Genomic DNA, 23724 nt, shown 5'->3' with positions numbered 1-23724 from the left:
TAACCAAAACCTGGTCTCTTCAGATGCGTCTTTTCTGTCTTCAGAATGTTAGTGTTTAAGTTTTTTAAGGTGTCAAATTAAGTTTTCAAAGAGAAGAGACCAATGTACTTATTTTTGAACTAGAAATGAGATTTTTTAGTCTAGTTACAATGCATATTTTTGTCAGAAAAAGATGTGTTTCCAGACAGGTACTTTATGCTTGTTATTGAGGAAAATGTAGAATTCATAATGTCTTTGAGTGTTGTAGGTAACGTGTTTTGACAGAGACAAATCCTAAAAAGCACAGTGTGACACTGAAGTATAAATTATTAGTACAAATGGTTTGGGGGCTGATGCAAGCCTGTTAAGAGTGGAGAGAATTCTGCTATATCCCTGTGCTTCAAATTTGGCCAGCTGTAGACAAATATAAAGCAGCACAGTAAATAAACAGGCAATTCTGGAGCCTGTTGCATTGAGATAAGGCTGGTCTGGTGCTCACATTTGGCTGGGACAATATGAGCAGGGTAGATCTGTGAGCACCAGGGGGGAGTTGTACAGAACAGTTCAGTCATGATTAAGTAAACGTGTAAGTAGAGGGTGAGGTTTTTTTCCCCGAAATTTGGGTAACAAGGAAGTGTTGAAATTTAGTACCGTCAAATGGTCTGTCTTAAGAGAGCTTATTACCACTTCATTTTGAGAAATGATTGCTGAACGAGTAAAAACTGAGTTTACAAAGTGTGGCTGTTTAAGAAATTTTCTTCTTTGTAGGACACTGTTTTAATTTATATTACTGAGATACTTTGAATTGTGAATGGTTAAAAAAAAAAGGCTTTTTGTCCATAGGTTCAGATCCGGCCTTGGAACCTTAGTGATAGTGATTTTGTTATGGATGGTTCACAGCCTCTTGACCCAAGAAAAACCATTTTTGTTGGTGGTGTTCCTCGGCCTTTACGAGCAGGTACACACTGCGTGTTCCACTGGGCATGTTGGATGTGCAGCCTCGTTTGGGGAACAGTGGGGGAAATGAGGATTTCAGCAAGGGAATATTAACTGGGGGACGTGAACACAACTTGGACTGATCGTTTTGATGCTTTTAGAACAAAACCTGCCGATTCTACAGCGCTGTTTGGTTTTCCTTTGTGGTTTAGTGGAGCTGGCGATGATCATGGACCGGCTGTATGGAGGGGTGTGCTATGCTGGAATCGACACGGACCCCGAGCTGAAGTACCCCAAAGGAGCTGGGCGGGTTGCATTTTCTAATCAACAGAGTTACATTGCTGCTATCAGCGCTCGCTTTGTTCAGCTGCAGCACGGAGAGATTGATAAACGGGTAAGGGCTGCGCTCCCCGCTCTGTGCTTCCTCCAGAAGTGCTCTTCCTTGTAAACGCGGTCATTGTGAAGGCTGTAAATGTTAGATCAGATTAACTGCATATTTAGGGCTGGATTGGGCCACTTAGATGCAACACGGAGTAAGGATGAAGGAGTGGTACAGAGCTGCTGCTTCTGGAACGTGGGAGGCAACTGTGAAACAGACTTTCTCGAATTGCTAAGCACAGTGGGAAGCGTGTCAGCTGCCTTGCCCTTTTATAAGAATATTGCACTTGTCATATGCTCCCACTGCAAGTATTTGTAGTGTTTGTGTAATGCAGGGAGTGAGGCATCTGCCAGAGATGGAGCAGTTCTTACTCCTGCTCTGCATCTTTTGGGAGAAGGGCAGGACCACCCCAGGGCTACGCAGTGTGTGCTGGGTATCCAAGACCATCATGTGGTAATGCCTTTTAAACTTGTTTGTGTGCATTGCAGCCTCACAGTCACCCCCCACACCTTGTGTAAAGGCTGTGTTTAGGTTTTTTATTCCTATATTATTTTATTCCTTATTTTTTTTAAATTAGAGGAATATGCCAAATGAATCTGCAGTTTGCTCCTGCCCTCTTCATCTCTATAAAATGTACCTGCCAGTTACAGTGATCTTCAAACCGCAGTTTGGAGAAACTCAGATGCTCACATCTCCCGTTCTGTCTAATTCATCCTTTGTCTCTGGATTTTTCCTACATGACTGTCACTACTGATCTTAATTTTATAGTTAATACAGCGGAAACTCTCCAAACTTGGCTGATTAGCTCATTATCATTTCACTCCTGCTTCGGCTACAAAGCTTGGGTAGAAGAATTGTAACAACAATTTGAATGTGGGCCTGTGAATTGGAATGTCTTTGTTCTAATCTTGGCTCCGAAATAAGTTCTGAACAGCTTTGAACAAATAATTTGGGCCGCCCTTGTGCAACTTGTGCTTGCATAAGCAACACTTGGGTGAATAGGTCCATTGAAGCTGGTGGGACTACAAATTTAAGTAAGTACTTGTGAACTCTAGCGAAGACTTTGCAATCCATTTCCCCTTCCTTCTCTTCTCTCCTCTCACCCTCCTCATTTCCTCATTTTTTGGTGTCGTTCAGAATAAATGTGTGGAGATAAGTGCTCAGAGGATTCGTTACAGGAGGGATTGGTAAGGGAGGTAAAAGTACAACAGTGGCAATGCTACTTTTTTTTTAATAAGGTACTATTTATTAATAGTTTTCTAATAATATTCTTCTGTAGAAAAAAAACTAGTAACAGTAAGGGATTTCCTGTAAAATTAGGCAAGGAGGTGCTGCTAAAGGGTGTGCCCTCACAGAGATAATGCAAATGAAGTGTTCAGTGGCCTGCACTGCTGCCAAGTGCTGCCACCCTAAGTGGACCTGATGAAGCTTTCTCTCTGGAGCTGGGAAATCTCTTGATACCCAGCTCAGGGAGCAGTTGCAGCTCCTATCACACTCTGAATAAATGTGCTGAGCACACCTGTGCTGCAGTTGGGCCTCTGAAGGTGGCTGAGTAGAGGTAACAGAGCAGAATCGCCACGTGAAGGAGGCCTGTGTAGCATCTTCATCCTTCAAGCACTCGGAGAAGCAAACACTCCTCAGTAAATCCCCAACCTCACACTACACAGCAGATTAGGGGATGGAGAATGTGGTGTTAGGAACATTTGTCTGCTTCTACTCGTCTACAAATTCGTTTTCCTGAGCTGGCACAAAGGGGTTTTGGGAAATGCAATTTGAGCCCTGGAAGAGGAGGAAAACTGAGGTCATTAAAAAGGCTGCTGTGCTGTCTCTGAGTAGCTTATATGTCCTATAAGCACAAATGACATCAAACTACTGCAGTCTGGACTGTGATAAAATTGGGTAAGTTCGAAAACACAAGAACTTGTGAATGTCCTTATTTGACTGAGTTATTTCAGAGGCTTGTGAGATGCAGAGAGAAGCAGCCCTGGGGCAGATGCAGAGATAACGGTAGAGACACCAGTCCAAGTCTGGATGTTTGAAAATGTTTGAGAATACATCTAATTCAACGGGCTTCAGAGAAGGGTCACAAACACTTCTAGAGCAGGAAGTTGTACCTATATTTGTTTCTGCTGCACTGAATTACAGCCCATCACCTGGTCCTTAATGCCAACAGCGTAGGCGGGAATCAGTCCCCTGTTAAGCTTCTCATTTTATCCCAACAAATCAGGTGGATTTCCTTTTGCTGAGAGGACTAAGCCATGGAAAAAAAATACAGAAATGAGCTATTTATTTGGATAATAAATTACTTTTTTTTTAATGTTGGGAATTCTGACATTGAAATTTGCAGACCACATGCTAATTTAATCTGCAGTTACAGTGTTGTATAAAGAGTTTTCCATTCCTGCCTGAATGGGGAGGATCTTAACTGGGCATCACTGTGTTTAAAAATAACCCCCAAGGATTCTCCAGGGGTTTGATGGCAGTCTGTGTATCAGCAGTAGGTTGGTTGGGCCTTTCTATAAATCAGTGACAGCATGTGTGATGCTGATGGTTTCAGCATTGGTTTCTGGTTTTTTTTTTTAAGGATCAGGGAATGGGAGCAGAACTGTTCTCACATGATCTCAGCCATGATCATGTGTAATCAAGGCAAAAATTCGTGAGTGTAATACTCCCTGCTGCAGAACTCTGATGGCCGTCCTGCTACAACACAGCGAGTAGGTGGTGTGGAATTGTCATTATCTACGTGGTAATTAAGCACTGTGAACTTTCTTCTCGTTTTCTGAACGCAGGTGGAAGTTAAGCCATATGTCTTGGATGATCAGCTTTGTGATGAATGTCAGGGGGCCCGTTGCGGTGGGAAGTTCGCTCCGTTTTTCTGTGCTAACGTTACCTGTCTGCAGTATTACTGTGAATATTGCTGGGCTGCTATCCATTCACGCGCTGGCAGGGAATTCCACAAGCCCCTGGTGAAGGAGGGAGGAGATCGCCCGAGACATATTTCATTCCGCTGGAACTAAAGGATCACTGCAGTGCTCATTTGCAGGCCTCCAATTAAGTGCACTCTTCTGTTCTCCCGACTGCCCCCAGCCCTCCCCGCCCCGTCTCTTACTCACACAGCATGTCCTTTTGTAGTAGTCTGTAATTTAAACAATAGTATAATGAAAGAATGACCTATAATATGGGTATTTTATAGAACCTTGTCATTGAAAACTGTATTGGGAACTCCTTTTCGTATCGATAACATGTTGCAAGTGAGTTGCATTCTCTTGTCTTTACTACCGAGAGAACACTTAATTTCCTGCAACGTTTTCTTAGAGGAGAGAAAAATATTAAGAAAAGAGAATTGAAACAATAGAGTATTTTGGTTTTTTAATTAAATTATTGTTAATAAAGAACATAATAATACTTTTATTAAATAACCGTGTAACAATAACACTATCAGTCTGTTCTGACACTTTTCCCCCAAGGGAAGCCTGTTTTTGCCTCTCTTTTTTGTTTGGACTTTGGATTTTTCCAGCAACAGATGAAGTTAACATTTACCTACCAACAGGAAAGAGCATGTTTAAAGCAACAAAAATGCATGAGCAAAGTTGAAGCAGCACTATAATAATGATTTTTTTATTTTATTTTAATTTTTTTTAAATCTCTTAAGGGTTTTGAGGCTGAAATTTTAGCTCGGTGTGTATCTGACCGTGCCTCTGGCTACCACCCACATCCAAATTACTAACAAGATAGGCAGAGCTTACTATATTTTCATCAAAATGATTACATTTTAAGAATTCCTGAATGTAAAAGTTGAGTAAAGTTACTACTGAGGGGGGAGTGCACTTTTTTTTTTTCTTTGAGAGAACTCAATTGTCTGGTTACAGCCCTAGATATCCTACCAAAGCTAGAGTAATGACAACTAGTGAACTGGCATTTCCTCTCCTGAAGGATAAATATATAGATTTTATTTTTGATGGCTATATATAACTCTATATCCTAATATACTAACATTCATCAGGGGCCAGCTTTTGTTCTCCATTTTGACGTGAAAAAGTAGAAAACCTAAAGATACCTCAAGGATATCACTGATTTTTACTGAAGTTTTGATATTCCATTGTGGCACACAAACTCAAATTGGCTGTTTTATTGGTTTTCCATGTAAAGTTAGTTTAAAATCCCCTCAAATTTATCTGTAACAGAAGGCATGAACTGAAGGAGTTCCAAATCTTGTTTTGCACTATTTTCTGAATTTGTGCATGGAATGGTGCAAGTGTGCATAGGCCTTTCGTACTCTTTCTGTAGAAAGATCCCAACTAAGATTCCACCTGTTCAGAAGTAATTCTGGGGAGATAAAGACACGCAGGTGTTTTGAAGTGCCAACCTCGCAAAGTTAATGCCGGCTTTATTGCAGCTGAGTTCTACCTTGAGAAGCATTAACCCAGTCCACGTGAGCTGTGCAGGGGGGTAGTTTGAAATACTCGAATGAAGGAGTGGTTCTGAAAATTGTTTTTATTACCTTTGAACTAATGCCCTGGCCAGCTTCTCAAATGAGGATGTAGCAGTGTGCAAATCAGCTGATTTATTGGCAATCTTCTGAGTGGCCTGGGACCATCCCAGAGCCTCCCAAACCAAAGACTTGCCTGAGCACTGCTTGGAAAAACATCTGCTCCGTTAAAAGCCCTCGTCGGCCCCCCTCATCCCCTTCCCCCAGCCCCGATTATCTGTATGAGAAGCAGTTTTTATTTTCAATACAGGCTTTAATGAACTTATACCTTACCAAGTTCCAAAGGTCAAAATGGAGACATTTGCTGTCTACTAGTCAAGTATAGCAAGGGAGCTGCTTTTACTGAAATCCCTGAAAATATTGACAACCGTAATGCAAATGCAGAGTGCTCTTGTGTAGATTGTCAGGGACTTTTTTTTCTCTGAAGTACATAATTATAGTTGGAATGTTCCTTTAATTTTTTTAATGCTTGTAGGTGGCTTGGGGTGTGCTATTGTGCCGATCCTACCCAGCAAACAGGTGAGGTGGGTTTCCATTACAAGAAATAACACTGTTTGAGAACTAGCTTTGAATAATAATTTTTTCCCTTTGTACATGACCTGCTGAATTTCGGTACAGTGTTTTTGTAGCTAACTTATTTTGTCATGCACATAATGTATATTTGTTATGCACTACTTTTGTATATCTTGTTTTTCCAACAGTGAGCATTTTTAGGCACACTTTTCACTGACGGGATATCTCTTTATGCAATACCTCAATTTTTCATATTGCAAAGAGTAGCTTTTTGTACTTTTATTACTGAGAGATCTTCATATACTTCATTTTTTAATATAAATAATTTTAATAAATTTTATTTTCTTATATTCTGCTTTTTATACATTTCAGTGCTCTGCATACATTTTGAATTATGGATGTTGTGCACTGGCAATGCTATTTTAGAATCTGCAGAGAAAAGAAAGCATGTTGCTTAAACATCTTAGCCCAGCACCAGGTATTTGGTGTACATATAATTTAAGAAATAGTATATGTAAAGTTGAGAATTAAAGAAGAAAAGCATGAAAGTGAGAAATGACACTTGTCTTTAGACCCATGAAATTTAAATGCATAAATATAGTGTAGAAATTTAAAAGTCAAGAACCATCAAAATTGTCTACCGCTTCTTACTGAGTTTTTAAAAATTATACACAAATGCAGACGTTTTTGGTGAATGTTTAGCCATTTTTATTATTAATAAAGAATCGATGTTAGGTGTTTGATGCAGAAATGTGTCTGCTCTTTTAAATTATATTTAAAGAATAAAAGAGAGCCTGCTGGGTGGCAGGCATGTAATGTTAGTATGCATGACTAATGTAAGAAATTGTTATTCTACTAATATTCACTTGTGATTGTGTGACAAGCGTGTTTACAGATCCTTTGGTTACACTTCGATTTACAGGGCATAAACAATTATATACATTACTCTGTGCTTCAATAGCGATGACATGTCCTTCTGATTCCATGGGGTTTGTAGTTTTGGGGTTACCATGTAGCTCCAGACGTGATTAACCTGTAATTAGGTACCGGTCGTGGGGTATCCCTTCGATGAGCAGCGGGGTCGGGGAGCGTGGAGTCGGATCCCCCTGGCCTGGCTCTGCCCAGGCCTTTCCAGTGTAGTTACAGAGTAATTACATGGTTATTTTTGCAATGTAAAATAAAGTGTTTCTGATTATTTTATATGTAAAGGAACCCCACTGCCCCGTGCTTTTTGGTATAGTCTCTACTTCTCCATACACAGACCTCTGCAGAATGCAAATTTCAACCTTGCAGTGACTGAATTTAGCGTTTTATAAGGATGCTGTTGGAAAGACTTGATAATTCACCCCTTGTGTTTTTTGAAGAGTTAAAACCTTCTGTTCAAAGGTGATTTAAAACTTGAATGTGATGAATTGTGGCAAGTTAACTTCAAGTTATGTGCAATACCTATTTCAGACTTCTGGAAGATCTTTGCAGTGTAATTCTTTGTTTTTAATTGCAGACATTTAAAAATGTCATTTTCTACTGTTCTAGTAAATCCTCTTTCTTGCTGGTGTTTCTAAAGAAAAGAATCAGAAATCAATCTTTCTACTAATGTAAATTTGAGATTATTTTTAAAAAAAAATGGAATAAAAGGTTTTGGTCATTTGCTTTATTTTATTATCTTATTTTAAAGCTACTGTGATAGCATTGTAAGAATTGGGACAATATTGTATTCAACTGTTTTATTTTTTATATTTTTAAATTTTAAAGTATAATTAGTTTTTATAATTTTCATCAGATTTTTTGTTATATTTTTTGGAAGTGAAACTTTTAGCAAGTGGGTGTCTAGTTTTTACTAATCCCTAATATGTTTTTCCCCCAATGTATTGCTCATATTATCAGAAGGAAAAGTTATTTAAGTATGTCAGTTAATTGTACTACTTGGCTGAATTTCCATATAGTTTTTACTGTGTATGGGGAGGTTGTAGTATTTATTATAGCATTTTAAATAAGGGTAATTCATTTTTTATTAAAGTCATTTTCACGTTTAAGTTCATATTTTTGTATGTTCTACTCTAAGTTATATAACACAAGTTACTTTTTTTAAAGAGTTCATTTGTTGAAGTGCTAGTGAAAATTAATGTTATTAAATAGTTTGCAAATGACTATTTATACCAGTATGCATATAATTTTTAAATATTTGTAATGTGAGATGTTGAATGAATAAAACTTTTAACTCAATGTTTCTGCTTAACCTTTTTATTTTGATCTTCCTGTAGACACTTGTTCCTTTGCAGCTGAAGCTCGTGGGTCCTGGGGAACGTGATTTTGACAGAGGTTATGGTGCATGTGTGGCTGTGTGAGGGGAAAAGGGCTTTAGGGGAAGTTCTGCTACCCTGTTCTGGCCAAAAAAGTGCAGTGAGGTTTCCTTGGGGAGGGGAAGGAGGGTGAGAGATGCCGAGAGCCCTGAACGCTGCACCCAGTCAGTACCAAATCCGTGGGCAGAGCTGCACACCAGGAAGGGCTGCTCTGTGTTGAATCTGAGAACCCTCTCCACGGCTTGGGTCCAGGTGTTGAATGCTAAGTGTTTATTGTGGTGAATTTGGTGCTTGTTGAGTGTTCAGTAGAAACCTTCTGGAAGTTTGGAGAAGCCTTTCAGCAGTTCCAGCACTGCCCTTCCTATTCTTTGCACAGCCTTAAGTGTGTCAGCCTGGCCAGGTAATTGTAGTCGGGTCACTCGTTTGTGCTCAGTGTTCTCTGCAGCTCATCCAGAGAGGTGAAACCCAAAACACAGCTGGGAAATCCAGGTAACTGTGCAGGTGACTGTTCAGTGAGGAGAAAACCCCTGAGGCACCAGGTAATGCCAGAATGGTTTGGGTTGGAAGGGGCCTTAAAGATCATCTCGTTCTAACCCCCTGCCCTGGGCACTAGCCCAGGTTGCTCCAAGCCCCGTCCAACCTGGCCTTGGACACTTCCAGGGATGGGGCAGCCACAGCTTCTCTGGGCAACCTGTGCCAGGGCCTCACCACCCTCACAGGGAAGAATTTCTTCCCAATATCTAATCTAACCCTACTCTCTGTCAGTTTGAAGCCATTCCCCCTTGTCCTGTCACTCCAGGCCCTTGTGAATAGTCTCCAGTTTCCTTGTCAGCTCCCCCTCAGGTACTGGAAGGCCACAATTAGGTCACCCTGAACCCTTCTCTTTTCCAGGACGAACAATCCCAATTCTCTTTAGCATGTCAGTCAGAAACCACCGTGCAGCTGGAACAAGCAGATAACCAGACTGGGGCCAGGGCAGAGCCCAGCAAGGCATGGACAGACAAGGATTCTTTTTTCATTGTCTCATGGTTGTGATCTGATAGATACAGAAGGAGGACAACTGGCATTTTAGAGAGCTTGCTTGTTTCAGTCTTTAATTTAAAATATCTAAATTTAAATATCTGAAAAGCCCTATGAAGTGTTACAGCCTTATGTGTTTGCTCTTCAAGGATAGGAAGCAGGAACTGTGCTGAAAGAATTTAAGAGTTTTGTCACTAATCTCATGTGCCATCAGGAAAGGAATGGTGGTGTAAATGTTAAGTAGATGGTGAGTATCTTTCTTTTGTGTGGGTGCTCCAGGATATGCAGATCTTGCTGCTCTGATGGGATTAGATCTGCCAGAGGCTGATTGCATCACTTGCCGTTGGCTTCAGAGGATTCCCACCTAGGAGCTAATGCCTTTAGAAACTAGTTTTTAATGAGAATGAAAAGTTTCCCTGGTTGCTCGGTGCAGGTACTTCCAATCCCTTAAAATGACTGTTTAAATTGAAAAGCTGGGATGCTTTGGATGAGAAATAGAGGCTGGAGATATCCAGTGAGTCAGGAATTCCTTAGCGCTGCCCTTTGTGCCAGCCAAGGAGCACCAGACAGCATTGACCAACGTGACTTGGCCGGAAAGTGTTATTCCTCCATTCTCTGCATTGGGACTGTTAGGAAATAGTCATAGTTCAGCCTCTCTGATGTGTTAGCAAGTTCCTGACATTGTTTTCAAGTGCAAATGGTGCTTACCAGAGGTTTATCTGATGTTTTTTAACAAGTATGATAGATTTGAAATGTGGTCCTAGAATATGGAGGGTTTAAGTCTCTGGATGCCGCGGTGGTGGAATCAGCAATGTCCTTCACAAACAAGGCATTCCCTCACTGGCTTCAATTCAAAGTGCTGTAAACTTAGAGGTGTTTATCAGGATCCAATATCTGATTTACAGTTGGGGATGTGCATATTCAGTCTAAAATTCTTCAGTTCTGAAGATTGCAAAATACTTTGAGAATGTTTAATAAATGAAATTTTCTTATATAGGCAGAGTCTAAAACATTCAACTCAGTAAGGTGAAATGCCAAATCTCTGGAGCATTCAAAACTCCAGATGATCACTGTTGGTAGTGATGGCTTTGCTGATTCTGAATTGCTGGGAAGTTACTTTCTGGGACAGATGATGTAACAAATCCTCTTTGGGTTCCAGTGTGTCCTGAAGCTATAGATAAATTGTACAGACAGACTCCAGAAGATGGAGGTTTGCCTGCTGGGTGAAATTCCAGAATTTCTACAGTATAGAATCCCAGCTCTTTCAGCAGAAGCTGCCTGAGCGCAGTCACCACCAGCTCTCCCTGGTGCTCCTTGCACTAATTGAGCTGCCACATTCCACTCTGGTTGGAGGTGGATATAACCCATCTCATTCTGATTTAAAGGCAGAGGTGTATCTTCAAGACAGTCTCAGCTGTCAGGTTGTAGCTGGACAGTTTCTTCTGCCAGTCCTGATCTTCCAGCTGCTGTTTATTCGCTCAGCCCCAGCCCAGAGTGCACAGTGCCTGCCTACAGGAAATCTGGGACAAGTAATAGCCTCAGAAAGGATAGATGAGGAAAAACACTGACATCTCTTCCTCTGTGTAAAATAAGCTGATTCAGTCTGTCAGTATAAAAAACAGCCTGTGGGATAAGAATATACTCACAGCTGTCTGTGCAGCCATAGAAATTGGAGGGGGTGAATCAGTGCTCTGAATGCATCACTGAAACTCTTCCTGAATCCTGATGCTCTGATTGATGCCATCAGATATCACCTGTTTTCATGACACAGGAACTACAGTTTCCTGACTTCTTGTACAACTTGCCAGAGAGACCATTTGATACTAAATGTTGATTTATTTGGATATATCTATCACTAAGGGAAGCCTTTCTCAGTCGCCTTGTTTGTCGAGCTTGGGAGACCGTGTTCTGTTAAGGTTCCATCTCAAAATCTGCTGGTCAAAAGTTCTCAGTCCTCCTGGTATATATGAAACATAGAAATATATGAAGTCTCTGTTTGACTGTGCTTCCTGAAATTTATTTCTGGTAAGTCATGAAAGCTGAGATTAAATCCTCTGAACACTGTGCAGGTAAAGGGTAACTCTGAGGACACATTTTGGGGTTCCCGTTATTCTTTATGTTTTAAATGGACTTCGTTTTATTGCTCTCAGCTATGTGGTATTTTTTATTCCAAAACTGTAGCAGGTTGAATTGATTTGCTTTTCATGGGACTGAAGAACATTGTTTTTAAATGGCAGAGTGATGGGGTAGATGCAGTGGACACACAGTGTGTGCCTTAATAACTTAGCCCAGATGTGCAATCTGTGGAAGGGTAGCAATGCACTAGTAGTGCAATGCATTTAAAGAAAAAAGAAGTCTCTGCCAGCCTTCTCCAAGCCAAGGCTTGAAAAAAAAATGTTTACTCATTGTAAATCACCATCTGACAGTGCTGCTGACTCATGGACCAGGATCAGTTTGCTCAGGGATTGTTTAGGCCTTGCTATGCATTAAGTTGTCAGTTTAGCCGAGTGTCACTTTGCAAGACAGTGCTTGTGGCTTTAAGCTCATGCCCAGTGCTGGTTTGGGTTGCAGAATGCTCATGCCAAGTGTTTCTGAATTTTCTGTCAGTGACCTAAATGCAATTTCTTAGGTTTTTGAGGAATTCTCATCATTAAGCAGCAGGCAGTAGCCCCCAGCTTTGCTTCAGCAGGCCAGCTGTGCACAGGCAGATGTTGCTCTGTACACACTGGCAAAATCAACTCAGCTCTTCAGTCAGCAGCAAGAAAATTTGCTCAAGCATTGCTTTTACGGGGGGGGGGGGGGGGTGGCTTTGGAGGAACGTGATGGCAGAACAAAGCAGTGACTGCTTCAATTTTCTCTGCAGAGTGAGCAATCCATGGAGACAGGAGCCCTGCTCAGGTTCCTTTTCTGGCAGCATCCTGATGTCTCTGCGGGTATGGAGGGAGGGAATGTTTGGTATCTGAGTTCTGCAAAGGCCTCAGTGCTATCACAGAGTGGCCTCACGGCTGAGAATCACAGAACTGAGATTGGAAAAGACCTGCAAGGTCATCGAGTCCAACCTGTGACCGATCCCCACCTTGTCACTGAACTTTCTCAGCCATGTGTTCACACAGGGTCTGACTGCACATCCCCCAGAACAGCAGGAGGAACTTTTAATATTTAATTTCATAGTCTCTGCAGCCTAAAATTTGGTAAAGTTTTCCCATCGCTGATTTGGAAACAAAGGATGTCATCACTTAATACCAATAGCTTGCATATTTATGTGGAAAAACAAAACCTGAGCAACTGAAGTCCTTTCCTGCTTTTTGCTTTATCCACTTGACTACAAGCCTTCCCTGGAAATCAGGCTGTTCAATTCTGGTGTTATTTCAGGGCTTGTTTTGTCTTTTTGAGTTTTCCCCATAGTTTCATTTCCAACTGGCGATCTCTGTTTAAATATTGTAACACGAAGTTCTTCTAAGCCAAGGGTTTTGGTCTCATTGACTTGGGTTTTGATTATAAAGCCCATGGATCTTCTCGGTGATTTGGAAATCTCTCCAGGGGAGGCTCAGCCTTTTATGTAACAAACTGAGTTTACAATCTGCTAAATAATTTTATGCACAGTATGAAGAGATGGGAAAATAGGTCTTTCCTTATGAGTGGTGTGGAGGAAGTGATTCCTACGTGTATGGTTTGTAAAGCAGTTGGAGACGTGCAGGTTCAGTGCTGTGAAATCCAGGTGCATTCCAAGGGCAGTTGGCCATTTTTTCTCTCTGCTGCCCAGCCATTGCTCACACAATTAAATGAGAGCCAGGGTAAATGATGAAATTATGCAACTAAGCAGAATCTGAAGGCAAATGCATTGCTTTGACTTACCAGGAGTGGTGACTTTTGTTTTTATAATGACTCCTGGTTACACTAATAAATGGTCCCCAGTGTCTTCTGGAGAGTAACCGCATTCTAATGAAATACCTCAGGCCAGTGACTCTTATTAAATATTCTGTGAAAATGAAAGTGATAGAATGATTGTTTGTGCTACTGCTGAGGATATACTTAACGAGGTTCGAGTGTAGCTGTTGTCAGAATTAGCACACTTTTCATGTGAAAATCCCTGTTCACGGTGTTAGATTCCTATTTCACCTGTATTCACTGTTTGCAGTTGATCAAGATAATGTAACAGTTAATGAGCAATTGGCCTTGCCTGAGTTATATTGAATTTCAGGGTAAATTCTGGTTAGGTGTATGGAAGAAATTCTTCCCTGTGAGGGTGGTGAGGCCCTGGCACAGGCTGTCCAGAGAAGCTGTGGCTGCCCCATCCCTGCAGATGCTCAAGGCCAGGTTGGACAGAGGTTGCAGCAACCTGATCTAGTGGAAGGTGTCCCTGCCCAGGGCAGGGGGGTGGAAATAGATGGGCTTTAAGGTCCCTTCCAACTCAAACCATTCCCTGATTTTATGAATTACGTTGAATCATGTGAGTACTTTGTTGAATTCCACTGCAAAGAATGCTCAGAGAAAAACAAATCTCCAACAGCAGCAGACGGGTGGGGTTTATTCAGGGAATCACTGACTGTGTGTGCAGCAATATCCCATGAGCTCCTTCCTTCCTTCTCCTTGGCATGAGCTGTAGGTTTGCCACCACCAAAACCTGCCTCATTTTAAAACCTTTGTCTGGGTTCACAGATGAAGGCACATACTTGTCCAAAGTAAAACTGAAACAATGGAATTCAGGAACCAACACAAGTTCTGAGCTGGAGGAGCTGACATTGGAATACAAAACAAACTCGATGAGGTGCAGGCTGAAAGCTGGAATCTGAGCTATTTTTAACTAGACAGTTGCAGCTGTGGTGAAAAGCTGAGATGTTTGTTCAGTGATAAATGTAGAGATAGTGGCCAGCTGGTAGTCAATTCACAGGTGTGGAAAGGTGGATGAAGAGCAGCGTGCAGCTAAAATAGCTGAACTTGACAGATCTGCAGATAGATTTTAGGTGACGTTGATTTTTCTGAGTAGCAACAGATCCTAAAAGGGATCTGAGCTGAATTTGCATTTGAGATCAAAGTCCTGGCAATGTGCTGTTGGGAAAAGTGGACAAAATGTGCCACACGAGGCATGTGTGTTTGCATTAGCAGGGTGGAAGCATGTTCCATAAATACAGGTGCTGAGAAAACCACTGATTTGGCAGCTGTGGTGCCCTGACGAGGCTGGAGGAAGGAAGCATCCTGCCAGCTGGGAAAGGCAGCTCCTGCCCGGGAAGATAAAGCAGCAAGTGTCCCTGCAGAGTGTGGGAACAGTCATGGAATGAATACAGGGCTGGATAGGTTTATGTGTGAGTATTCAGTGGGGGGTTGTGGTGTGGACTGAGGTGTATTTCAGCTAAAGGAGGGATTTCTGGGTACAGGATGTGTGAGTGATGGATTTGGGGAAGTTTGTACACCAGGATCTGTTTTTAATGAAGGTTTTGGGTTGCCTCTCTCTGAGTTTAATACTCCCAGACTGAACTCGTTGGCTGCCACTTCACTGGGACAGTTGGTTAGTGCAGGTCTTTGCAGAGGAGGAGGGAAGTTTGGGCTTGGGAATGGGTGGAGTTGAGAATCGTAGAAGCATAGAATATCCAGAGTTGGAGGGGAACAACAGGGATCTTCTAACTCCAACCCCTGGCCCTGCACAGGACACCCCAACAATGCTATCATGTGCCTGAGAGCATTGTCCAAATGCTCCTTGAGTTCTGTCAGCCTTGAGGCTGTGACCACTGCCATGGGGAGCCTGTTCAGTGCCTGATTACCCTCTGGGGGAAGAACGTTTACCTAATATAGGAGGTCATAGTTGATATTTGAGGTCACAGTTGATCTCAAGGCTCCTGACTCGGTGGCTGTGTCATATCTATAACCTCCTTTTTAGTCCGTGCCCTTCGGAGCCTCCAGAGGATGCCCTTTTATAATTGGGAAATAACAAATTACTCAGGCGAACTGTCAGGCTGTGCCTCTGCAAGTTGTTTTTTTCTCCTTTCCAGCTGCATGCACAACATGCCTTTTCATGACAGTGTGTACAATAGCTGGCGATCCAGGGATGCTTGGCAGGACCGTGCCGTGGGATCTCTCCCGGCCCGGCGCTGCGGGACCGGGACAGCGGCGGGTTCCGTGGGAGCGGCCGCCACCTGGCGGGGCCCGCCCGCACTGCACGCGCCGGCCGGGAACACGGGATGTGGGAATCACGGACTCCTTGGGGCTGGGAAACACCTCCGAGATCAGCGAGTTCAACCTGAGACAGATCCTCACCTTGTCAGCCAGCCCAGAGCACCGAGTGCCACGTTCCTTGAACAGCTCCAGGGATGGGGACTCCACTGCCTCCCTGAGCAGCCCCTTCCAATGGCTGACAGCCCTTTCCAGGAAGAAATTCTTCCTGATGTCCAACCTGAACCTCCCCTGGCACAGCTTGAGGCCATTTCCCCTTGACCTGTCCCTTGTTCCCTGGGAGCAGAGCCTGACCCCCACCTGGCTCCCCCCTCCTGTCAGGGAGTTGTAGAAAGCGAGAAGGTCCCCCCTGAGCTTCCTTTTCTCCAGGCTGAGCCCTCCCCCCGCTCCCTCAACTCAAAGGACAGATTCTCCAGACTCTTCCCCAGTTCTCCTGCCCTTCCTGGACACACGCAGGGACCCTCAGCCTCCTCAAAGGCTGGGAAGGACCTCAGTTTGCCTCGTGGTCTCTTTGGATCCATTCCCAAGGGTGACCCATTGTCAGCACCATTCATACTGCTGGTGTTGTTAAAACAATTAGAAAAAAAAAAGTTTTCATAGAATTTATTGTTTCTAATTCACTATGCTGCCCCTCCTCTGGGCAGCCAAGGGTGCTGAAACTCCGGGAAATAATCCAGAGCAGTATTTCAGTGTCAAAGAAAACGCAAGTGGGACTTGATGTAAATTTTTTGCTGTGAGGGTGGTGAGGCCCTGGCACAGGTTACCCAGAGAAGCTGTGGCTGCCCCATCCCTGGAAGTGTTCAAAACCAGGTTGGATGGGGTTTGGAGCAACCTGGTCTAGTGGGAGACGTCCCTGCCCATGGCAGGGGATTGGAATGAAATGATGTTTAAATCTCTTCCAACACAAACCAATCTATGATTCTACGACTTGTGCTTTTAAGTGGTTTCAGAAATCCAGTTGTCGCTGTCCATATCCAGCAAATCCACTGCTGCAGTGGGACACGTCTGTCTCTGCTGACCACCTGCACTGGCTGGGCTGACCACGCTGGGCATCCTCTCCGTGTCACTCAGCTGCTGCTGCCTGAAGGACAACACGACAACAGGTATTTAATGTTTCATTACTGTTCAGCAAGCGGCTGGAGCAGGTGGACTGTCTGGAGTGAAATTCATTCTATCAGGGCAGGATCTGCAGCAGCACCCGCACCAAGGAGGTGCCGCTGGTTCCTCCGCTCTACAGACAAACAATGCGTCAACCAACCTTCAGCCCGGAGTCCGCCTATCACCGGCAGGAATAGATCAATATCTTGCATGAAATATATCCATGCATGGCTTCGGGCAGCAGCACTGTGTGCTAAACCCTAGTACTGGCCGGAGGAAGAGGGACATCCACCTCCGCCAGCCCCGGCTCCCCTCACCGACCCCCCGGCTCCCCTCACCGACCCCCCGGCTCCCCTCACCGACCCCCTGACTCCCCTCACCCCCCGGCTCCGCTCAGTCCCGGCCGCCCCCCCGGCCCCGCCGCAGATGGAGCGCGGCCGCCGCAGCCGCCCACCCGTGTCCCTCGTGTATGTGAACAGCTTCGGCTCGCACCGCTGCGGCTCCGTGATCCGCCTGGGCCGGAGGCCCCGGCAGAGCCCCGGGCAGAGTCCCCCTGGCCCGGCCGGGAGCCCCAGGGCCGCCCCGGAGCCGCAGGACGAGCCCAGCCCCGGCCCGGGGAGCCGCCGTGTGGGGAGAGCCGGCAGCCGCCCCCACGGTGGGTGCCAGAGATCCCGGGCACGGTCAGCACAGGGCTGGGCTTTGGGTATTGTCCCACCGGGGCTTCCCTCGCTCTCTGAGGGGTGGAGGTGGCTCACAAGTATTGTCTTAATTGTCTGAATCAGCAATAATGTGGCAGCAGGAGCAGGGCAGTGATTGTCCCTCTGTGCTGGGCACTGCTGAGGCACCTCAAGTCCTGTGTCCAGTTCTTCCCCAAGGAAGGGCAACAGAGCTGGGGAAGGGTCTGGAGAGTCAATCCTGTGAGGAGCGGCTGAGGGAGCTGGGGGAGCTCAGCCTGGACAAAAGGAGGCTCAGGGTGGACCTTCTCACTCTCTGCAACTCCCTGACGGGACGGTGGAGCCAGGTGGGGGTCAGGCTCTGCTCCCAGGGAACAAGGGGCAGGACAAGAGGAACTGGCCTCAAGCTGTGCCAGGGGAGGTTCAGGTTGGACATCAGGAGGAATTTCTTCCTGGAAGGGGCTGCCCAGGGAGGTGATGGAGTCCTCATCCCTGGAGGTGTTCAAGGAATGACTGGATGTGGCACTCGCTGCTCTGGGCTGGGTGACAAAGTGGTGTTTGATCAAAAGGTTGCACTCGATGATATTGGAGGTGTTTTCCAACCTCAATCATTTTGTGATTCTGTGATTTAATGTGCCCAGCACAGTCGGACTGGGTGTTAAACTTATACTGGTGAAAAATTCAAGAGAATGTACAATCACAGAATGGTTTGAGTTGGAAGGGATCATAAAAATCAGCTCATTCCAACCATCTGCCATGGACAAGGACACCTTTCACTAGACCAGGTTGCTCAGAGCTGCATCCAACCTGGCCTTGAACACTTCCAGTGATCAACCACTTCCTTAGGAATATATTGTAAGTACTCAAAAAATGCTTTCTAATTTCTCTTTCTAGGTGACCAAGAGGCTAAGGCTAAAGCTCACCCCTTTGACTTTCCCATCCCTTCAAAAAATGTTGATAAAGTCATAAAACGAAAGAAGAAAAAGGTATAAAATGGGGGAGCTAAATTAGCTGCCTTGGAATTTGAGAAAACTGCTTCCTCCTTGTTCTGTGTGTTAGAGAGCATGAGGGAGATTAAAAGATGGAATTGGTAGCCTGTTCCTGAAATCCTTACTTACAGAAAAGAAAAAATGGTATTATTTTCCCTCTCTGGAGGCTTTAAAATCCTGGCTCTTATTCAACAAAGCACTTAAGTGTGTGCTTACCTTGAAAAACGAGAGTACGCTGTTGACTTAAAGCCTGTACTGAAATGCTTTGCTGGATTTGGGCCAGGGCGCTGCACACCTTGTGGGTGAAACCCAGCAGGAAAAAGCTCTGCAGCTCCTCTTCCTCTCTTGTTTTAAACAAAGCAATCCCACAGGTTACAAATAAGCGAAGGCAGGAATCAGAGGTATTAACACCGTCCCTGTAGCAATGCAAAATTACTTTCTGCTTCACAGATGTATTTCTGTTCCTGTTCGTTAGTTTTACAAATGCTTGAAATTTTAGAAGGGACATTTATTTAACAGTAACTTGTTATGAGATTTTGTAATGTGTGAAGTACAAGTAAGCAGCCAGAGTAATGTCATAGATACTTCATTTGAAAACAGCAAAATGCTACTGACTGCAGAGGAACAGCTAATAACATCCTAGATCATCACTCTGCTGGTACATCAAATAGTCTGCAAGAAGAATGAGGAATATGTGTTATGTTTTAGCTATAAATGTCCACGAGAAAGGAACTATCTTTAAACTAGATTCACAAATGGGGTCCAGCAAAAGTCCAAACTTCACTGTGTCAACAGCCATTTCTGTTTGTTAGGCCACCTCAGTCTGGGTGCCTTTATCAACAGTTCCAATGCACAAGTTTCAAATGTGCCGACTACAGACAGAGCTTTATGCCTCTAAAATAAAGGGAATCAACATCTATAAAACAGATTAATGTGGATTTGATATGAAATAAGCAACACCACTCTGGAACCTGAGAATGGGGCCTGAGTTATGCTGCTGTTGAGGTATCACATGGGAAAGTTTTTGCTCCTGGAAAAATAATCTTTTTTCCCCACTATAGATAACTTTGAAGAGAGCTTAATGGCTCTGCACACATTTTCATAAGCTTTTCTTATCTAGAAGGGCACTTCACAAGTCCTGGATAAACACAGAGTTCTAGGCAAGAAAGGAGGAAGAGATCTCATGTGGAAATTCGTGGAGGAATTTATGGCTTTGATTTAGAGGCAACTCTTCCAGTATCCCACACATATATCCCCTCTTCACTTCTTCTTTCCAACCCTCAACAAAAAAAAACCCACCTGGGCTTCATAGTCATTGTCTAGAATTTAAAGTTCTGCCCTATAGATGTTTTAATGCAAACTTTTTATATGCTTCACATTTCATCTTTCAGTCCAAAGTCTGGCATAAGGTCTGGAAAGTCATTTCAAAAATGCTTGAAGAAAATGAAAGGTTCAGAAGTCGACTGTTGGCCTGCAGTCAGCTGGATGGAGAAGGTAGGAAATGAACTGAAAATGTTTTATTTTACTAGAAAAATTATTAATACAACTGGTTTGACTCAAGATCCCAAAGTTTAAGGTCCATTCAGCTGTTTGTTTTGGGTAGTAGGTTTTACAACTCACAAATAGAATTCACTGTGTACTTTAGACACTTCCAGCCTTATTTGAAAAGCCCCTTATGTTTCATTGAGGGTCTTATACGTATTAATTTGGAGGAAGGATGGTGGAAGTGTTTGCTGCAATCTGACATTAAAAATATGAACATAAAACATCTGCAAGTTGTACTGAACATGTGAAATGTGCAACTGAACTTAAAGATCGGGCCAAGGCACTACTTGTATGAATAATAATTTATTTTTCCACATAGAAAAATAGTGGCTGGTTTCATACAGACAATAAATAAAGGAGATGCTCCCCAAAGGCTGCTGTAACACAATTTAACATAACCATCGAGCGTGTTCTCACACTGTGCACTGAATTCAGCTGTTTCATTACTGGAAAATGACTCGGGAATTGAAACTGGTGCTGTGCATTCAGCCAACTTCAATTAGAGACATTGTAGTTGCTGCACAATTTAAGATAATACAGTGTATGCTTACAAATGGAATTGGAATTTCTGGCCTCACAGTCTGATGAATTTTTAGGAAAAAGAATATGCTAATCCATGAAGAGTTATCAGGCAAGTTACAAAATGACATGTACACACAACACTTCTGCTTCGCTGGCATTTGTGTTGATGGAAGTTTTCCACACGGAGGCACATATATCCCAAAATGTAGGCCCATTCCTGCCAGTATCTTATTTTGTAGAATGTTAGATTAGATTTCCACCTAGGTGACAACCAAATACTCCCTCAAAAATTTTCTTCTTGAGAACAAAAGAAGTGCAATTCTGGTTCAGAACAGAAATCTCTACCCCAGTGAATGTCCCCTGCAACCTACAGTGGGTGTTACTGGATTAGGAGAAGAAATTGCACAATGTGCTTCAACCATGTATTCTGCACTTATATTGCAAATATTCTGCATTCTGTGGAAAAGCATTTCTTTTGTTGGCTATAATACCAACTCCTGATTAATTCTGGAATTATGACATGCTGGGTGTTCATTCTGTGCTATTCACAGATCATTGCACAAGTGTTTGTGCACAGCTATGAATGTATATGTTGGACAAAAACATATATGTAACACACACACATCTATGGATTTGTAGGATAGTGAATTTCAAAAAAAAAAAATCTTCCTGGATTTTTGTTTGTTTGTTGTCAAGAAAAAGGAGAACAAGGGACAAGGAAAAAGGAGGAGAAATCTTCAACAGGTTATTGCCTCAAACATTTCAAATTATTGAAAAACAAACAAACAAACAAAACCCAAAATTCTGTTTACGGATGATATTCTTACTGTAATGGTTTCTCTGTTTGTTATGGATGCACAATGTGCTGATTAAGCTTGTATTTATAGACGGAGCCTGTTTCCTTTTCAGACACTCATTTCTTTTTTTGAGGGAGAGCATTTTCTTTATACATAATTCCCAGTGACTTAAAAAAACCCGCCAACCAACCATCCAGCCAAACCCTTTCCCCTCTCCACTTACTCTGTCCGTAATTGTAATTGTAATTGTACCTCATTTTTCTGGAGCTTCAGCTGAGAATCTGTTATTAAGCCCTACTTAGGTGAAAAGCATCAAGTCTAATAACTTCTTTCTAATTAGCAGATTTTGCACAACATCAAATCTAGGAGATAATTCTCCTATTGATCTGAATTTTTCATTAATCAAGAAGCAAATGGAATCATATGAGCAGACATTTAGATATGGATCAACAAATTTAAATAAACTGGGTTCATTTTTATTGTTTTTTTTTTTCCCTGGATTAATGACCCTAGAAAATTAATGTTGCATTTTATTGTCTCTATAAATGGGTTTTCTTGAGGACAAAAAAAAAAAAGTCTACTTGAATTCTAATGCTCCCTATTTACTCTTGGAATGTTGAAATTAAGATTAGATTCAATGTGACTGAAAATGATGATTTGCTTCCACATAATGTTCTCCCACAGGCTCTGGTATGAACCAAACTTCACAGAATGGGGCATACCTGGACAGGGTATGTATACAGTCCATTAACTGCCAAGCAGGCTTAAATACTGAAAGAAACAAATTAATATTAAAAAGATGTATTGATCTTGTTTAATGTTATAATAATAAGTGACAGTTGGAAAATTAAATATTATTGACACTGAACTCAATTTTTTTTTTTTCCAAGATTTCAATGGTGTTTGGGGCCTAGAACAGCTCCATCCTCACAGAAAGGACTGTGTGCTTTGCCAAGGCTGGGAGGTGGATTTTGTCTTATTATTGTGCTAAATCCTAAAGTAAAATCTGAGGAATCTGAATATTCTTTATTTGACACACTTTAAATAGAGTTTTTTTCTATTAAAGGAAATGCGCCACTTCTCTTTTGTCACTTTTTTCTTCAGGAGGAGTCCATCTTTGGCTGGGTGTAGCAAGAAAATAAAGAAAGATTCAGTGGAAAAGGAAATATAAAATAGTGAAAGCTCTTATTTTGATCTAGTTCTTCCTGAAGTCAGCAGTGAGTCTGCAAGTGACGGTTCTCTGTTGTTTGGTTGGTGTTTGTGCTTCTGCTGTTTAAGAGGTTTGTTTTTACAGTGGCTTAAACAGCTCTGTTGCAAGATATTTATTTCAAGCCATTAAGTCTAGTGTTTCACTGAGCTATTAGTTTTTGAAAGCTTTTTAATGAGCATAATATTGTGACAGTTTTCTTGCAAAAGAAAAGATACACATTTAGTGTTGTCTCTGTATTTTTATCTTTTATTTTTGTAGCTTGTCAGAATAATAAACACAAATTCAGTAAGGCAGAACTCCACACATGATAGAAACCCTACTTTTTTTTCTTACTGATTTGAATAAATTTGACTTTCTTATATTGAAATATTACACAATAACCCTCTCTGGTTATTCATCCATTTATACATGAATCTCAGCAAGTATTTTGAATATGAAACCAGGTGAATGTTTTCTGTTACTGACTCAGTGTTACTGTTCACTGGGAGGCACACAATGGTATAATCATAATCAGAAGGTGTTGTTTATCTATCTGTCTTCAATAACACAATACAATGTTCTTGTGTTATGCAATTTAGTACTTGAACTCTTGATTGACTGTTAAAGCCTTTAAAACCAGCAAATTGAGTAAATGGAATGTGAAAACTGCATAAAAACAGTTATGTATATGGATTTCATCTCTTGAGCTAAAACGTTCACCTGTCACAATTAGACATCCTTAGTTTCAATAAAGGAATTGTTTTCTCGTGGCATAATATCTTGGTGTTTGCAGATATAAAGACTGGAATGTCAGAGCGTTGAGCTTTAATAACATGCTGGTGATTGTGTCATTAAGCAGCAAAGCATTTGGAAGGGTTTCTTCTCTGTTTTTTAATAGTAAAACTGAAGGTGTATAACTGCAATGTGCCTTTTTGAGCACAGCTCTGGCATCAAGGTTCTTTTTTGGTTTGTGGCTGGGTAATATTCTGATTTTACTTAAAATAGCTGACATTTCAGCTTGGAAAAGGAAATGAGAAGGCAAAGTATTCAATCAAGACGTGGTCATTTTTCTGGCAGAGCAAAAATGTCATAGTTCTTTGGTATTTCAAAAATACGTGTTTGGAGT

General features: G+C 42.4%; 2 protein-coding genes across 3 annotated transcripts in view; both read left to right on the top strand.

Moving 5' to 3' along the window:
- The window catches only part of CPEB4 (cytoplasmic polyadenylation element binding protein 4), a 42046-nt gene extending 33527 nt beyond the window's left edge, over nt 1–8519 (top strand). For both annotated transcript variants that reach the window (XM_027901217.1, XM_027901226.1), the window contains 3 exons: nt 823–937; nt 1128–1309; nt 4084–8519. In XM_027901217.1, coding sequence (XP_027757018.1) covers nt 823–937; nt 1128–1309; nt 4084–4311 — 525 coding nt within the window. In that variant the 3' untranslated portion in view covers nt 4312–8519. The remainder of the gene's footprint in view (nt 1–822; nt 938–1127; nt 1310–4083) is intronic.
- An 8746-nt stretch (nt 8520–17265) lies between these two features.
- On the top strand, nt 17266–23376 carry CUNH5orf47 (chromosome unknown C5orf47 homolog). Its single transcript, XM_027901204.1, has 5 exons — nt 17266–17537; nt 18451–18542; nt 19937–20039; nt 22094–22140; nt 22514–23376. Exons 1-5 carry the CDS (start codon nt 17309–17311, stop codon nt 22538–22540), a joined length of 498 nt encoding a protein of 165 aa, XP_027757005.1. The 5' UTR covers nt 17266–17308; the 3' UTR covers nt 22541–23376.
- Nucleotides 23377–23724: the final 348 nt, after the last annotated feature.

This window comes from Empidonax traillii, unplaced genomic scaffold (genome assembly GCF_003031625.1).
Source record: "Empidonax traillii isolate 1590-97213 ecotype Southwest subspecies unplaced genomic scaffold, ASM303162v1 scaffold22:size5013007, whole genome shotgun sequence".
Classification (NCBI taxonomy): domain Eukaryota; kingdom Metazoa; phylum Chordata; class Aves; order Passeriformes; family Tyrannidae; genus Empidonax; species Empidonax traillii.
Note: the sequence above shows the minus strand (reverse complement) of the source record. Positions and strands in the feature narration are given on the sequence as shown.

What these genes read in the sequence shown, in the direction of transcription:
- CUNH5orf47 (XM_027901204.1), top strand. Translation starts at nt 17,309, where the DNA reads ATGGAGCGCGGCCGCCGCAGCCGCCCACCCGTGTCCCTCGTGTATGTG. An exon ending in TAAAACGAAAGAAGAAAAAG is followed by an intron (nt 18,543 to 19,936) that starts GTATAAAATGGG and finishes TTCATCTTTCAG; the next exon opens with TCCAAAGTCTGGCATAAGGT. An exon ending in ATGGGGCATACCTGGACAGG is followed by an intron (nt 22,141 to 22,513) that starts GTATGTATACAG and finishes TTTTTTCTTCAG; the next exon opens with GAGGAGTCCATCTTTGGCTG.